Source organism: Sturnus vulgaris, unplaced genomic scaffold (assembly GCF_052056855.1).
Source record: "Sturnus vulgaris isolate bStuVul1 unplaced genomic scaffold, bStuVul1.hap1 Scaffold_155, whole genome shotgun sequence".
NCBI classification, from domain to species: domain Eukaryota; kingdom Metazoa; phylum Chordata; class Aves; order Passeriformes; family Sturnidae; genus Sturnus; species Sturnus vulgaris.
In genome coordinates, this window is record NW_028276072.1 from 2585738 (window position 1) to 2588131 (window position 2394).

A 2394-nucleotide genomic window follows, 5' to 3' on the forward strand; every position below is an offset into this window, starting at 1 on the left:
CAGAGAGAGGGATAGAGTGAGAGTAAAAGAAGAGAGCTTAAGAAAGTAAGAACGAAGAGAGTAAGAGCTTAAGAGAGTGATTTTCCCTCTTACAATACATTAAATCTTCTATGTTGAATATTCTAATTTCCACTAACCAATCTAATACAAGATACAAATTCTCTAACATTTGCATGCAACCCATAGGAATCACTATATTACCATGTTTTTCTGCTTTTCTTATCTCTCAGTTTTATCTGGGACCCTTCCTGCCATGCCTAGGGAGGATGTCTGTTTTCTTCTTGGTATTTGCAGCATCTAACATTATCTAAACAAAGGGGCCTTCAGGCATTCAGTTGCTTTCAGCCACACAGTCGAAAATTGCTGCCATTTCTATTTCGCTTATATTTTCCATATTCTCAAAGTCTTTTGCTAGGCACTTGTATTTATAAGGTTTTCCTAATTCATCCTTCCCAACACAACTTTATCTTTCCAGTCAGTTTTAAGTATGATTTCCCAGAAATACAGGGAGGTGAAATGAGCAATAGATGCTTGTGTAAGACCAGGAGGTCTGACTGCACTGGGGCACAGGGAGCCCTGTTTTCCCTCTGGGCTCCTCAGAGTTCAGGCGGAGAGCAATGCTGCAGATGAGGCATTAACTCAGCAGCAGCAGAAATCCGAACTCAAGAATGAAATTTTTACTCAGGTTCCCTAACAGAAAGAGAAATAGTTTTGAGAGGATTTCTAATTTAATTGCACAGGATTGACTCAAAGAAATCTGTCCCAGCTTGTCAATGTTTTCTTTTAACAGTCCACAATACACAGAATGAAGAAATGTCCAACAGCAGCTCCATCAGCCACTTCCTCCTGCTGCCATTGGCAGACACACGGCAGCTGCAGCTCCTGCACTTCTGCCTCTTCCTGGCCATCTCCCTGGCTGCCCTCCTGGCCAACGGCCTCATCATCAGCGCCGTAGCCTGCGGCCACCACCTGCACACCCCCATGTTCTTCTTCCTGCTCAACCTGGCCCTCAGCGACCTGGGCTCCATCTGCACCACTGTCCCCAAAGCCATGCACAATTCCCTCTGGGACATCAGGACCATCTCCTATGAAGGATGTGCTGCTCAGGTATTTTTATTTGCCTTTTTCATTGCAGCAGAATTTTCATTTCTCACCATCATGTGCTACGACCGCTACGTGTCCATCTGCAAACCCCTGCACTACGGGACCCTCCTGGGCAGCAGAGCTTGTGCCCACATGGCAGCAGCTGCCTGGGCCAGTGGCTTTCTCAATGCTCTGCTGCACACAGCCAATACATTTTCCCTGCCCCTGTGCAAGGGCAATGCCCTGGGCCAGTTCTTCTGTGAAGTGCCACACATCCTCAAACTCTCCTGCTCCAAATCCTACCTCAGGGAAGTTTGGCTTCTTGTGGTCACTTTCTGTTTAGGATTTGGCTGCTTCATGTTTATTGTTTTCTCCTATGTGCAGATCTTCAGGGCTGTGCTGAGGATCCCCTCTGAGCAGGGCCGGCACAAAGCCTTTTCCACCTGCCTCCCTCACCTGGCTGTGCTCTCCCTGTTCCTCAGCACTGACACATTTGTCTACCTGAAGCCCCCCTCCATCTCATCCTCAGCAACAGACCTTGTGGTTTCAGTTTTGTACTCACTGGTGCCTCCAGTCCTCAACCCCCTCATTTATAGCTTGAAGAACCAGGAGCTCAAAGAAGCTCTCAGGAAAGCCATGACTGGATGCTTTTCAGCCCTGTCATTTTCCCATAACAGCCCTCACATTGCTTTGCATTGGGAGGCAGAAAGGAGATAGAAACAAACCCCTGGTTTGGCTCCTGCTGTGCAGAGCTGGCACAGCATCAGCGCTGTCTTGCAGCATTCTCTCTCCATCAAGTGGTTGAGAGAGGGTCAGATCCTGGGAAGGGACACCAGCCCAGTGACCCTAATTAACCAAAGCAATATTCCAGAGTGTATAAAAGCTAAGGAAAGGAGGGTGAATTGGGGGCATTCCCTATTTTACAGTGTTTTCCTTCCCGATCAACCTCTGCCTGTTGAATTCCTGCTTCCTGGAAAGTGGCTGAACAAAAATTGCTGAGGGGAAGTAGAGAATAAAATTTTCTTTTGTTTGTTTCTTTTTGCTGATGCATGTAAAAACTTCTTTTGCTATAGAAAACTGTCTTATCTCAACGTATGAGTTGTATTCTGTATTATTTTCTCTCCCCTGTCCAGCCAAGGAGGGGAGTGATTGAGTGGCTTGGTGGGCACATGGAATCCAGTGGAGGTATCCCACCAGCAGAAGCCACAGAAGGCCTTCTTTCCTCTGTCAGCAGCTCCTAATGCACATCATGAGAGGCCATGTCTGCTTTTATATATATTTTTTTTCAGCTTCTGATTCTGTTATATTAAA

The 2394-nt window shown here is 46.5% G+C and overlaps 1 protein-coding gene across 1 annotated transcript; it reads left to right on the plus strand.

Moving 5' to 3' along the window:
- Positions 1-813: 813 nt before the first annotated feature.
- Positions 814-1807, plus strand: LOC148219342 (olfactory receptor 14C36-like). Its single transcript, XM_088157714.1, has 2 exons — positions 814-1104; positions 1144-1807. Exons 1-2 carry the CDS (start codon positions 814-816, stop codon positions 1798-1800), a joined length of 948 nt encoding a protein of 315 aa, XP_088013840.1. The 3' UTR covers positions 1801-1807.
- Positions 1808-2394: the final 587 nt, after the last annotated feature.

Coding starts and splice junctions, on each gene's coding strand:
- LOC148219342 (XM_088157714.1), top strand. CDS start 814: ATGTCCAACAGCAGCTCCATCAGCCACTTCCTCCTGCTGCCATTGGCA. Junction 1,105..1,143: donor CCTATGAAGGATGTGCTGCT/CAGGTATTTTTA, acceptor GCAGCAGAATTT/TCATTTCTCACCATCATGTG.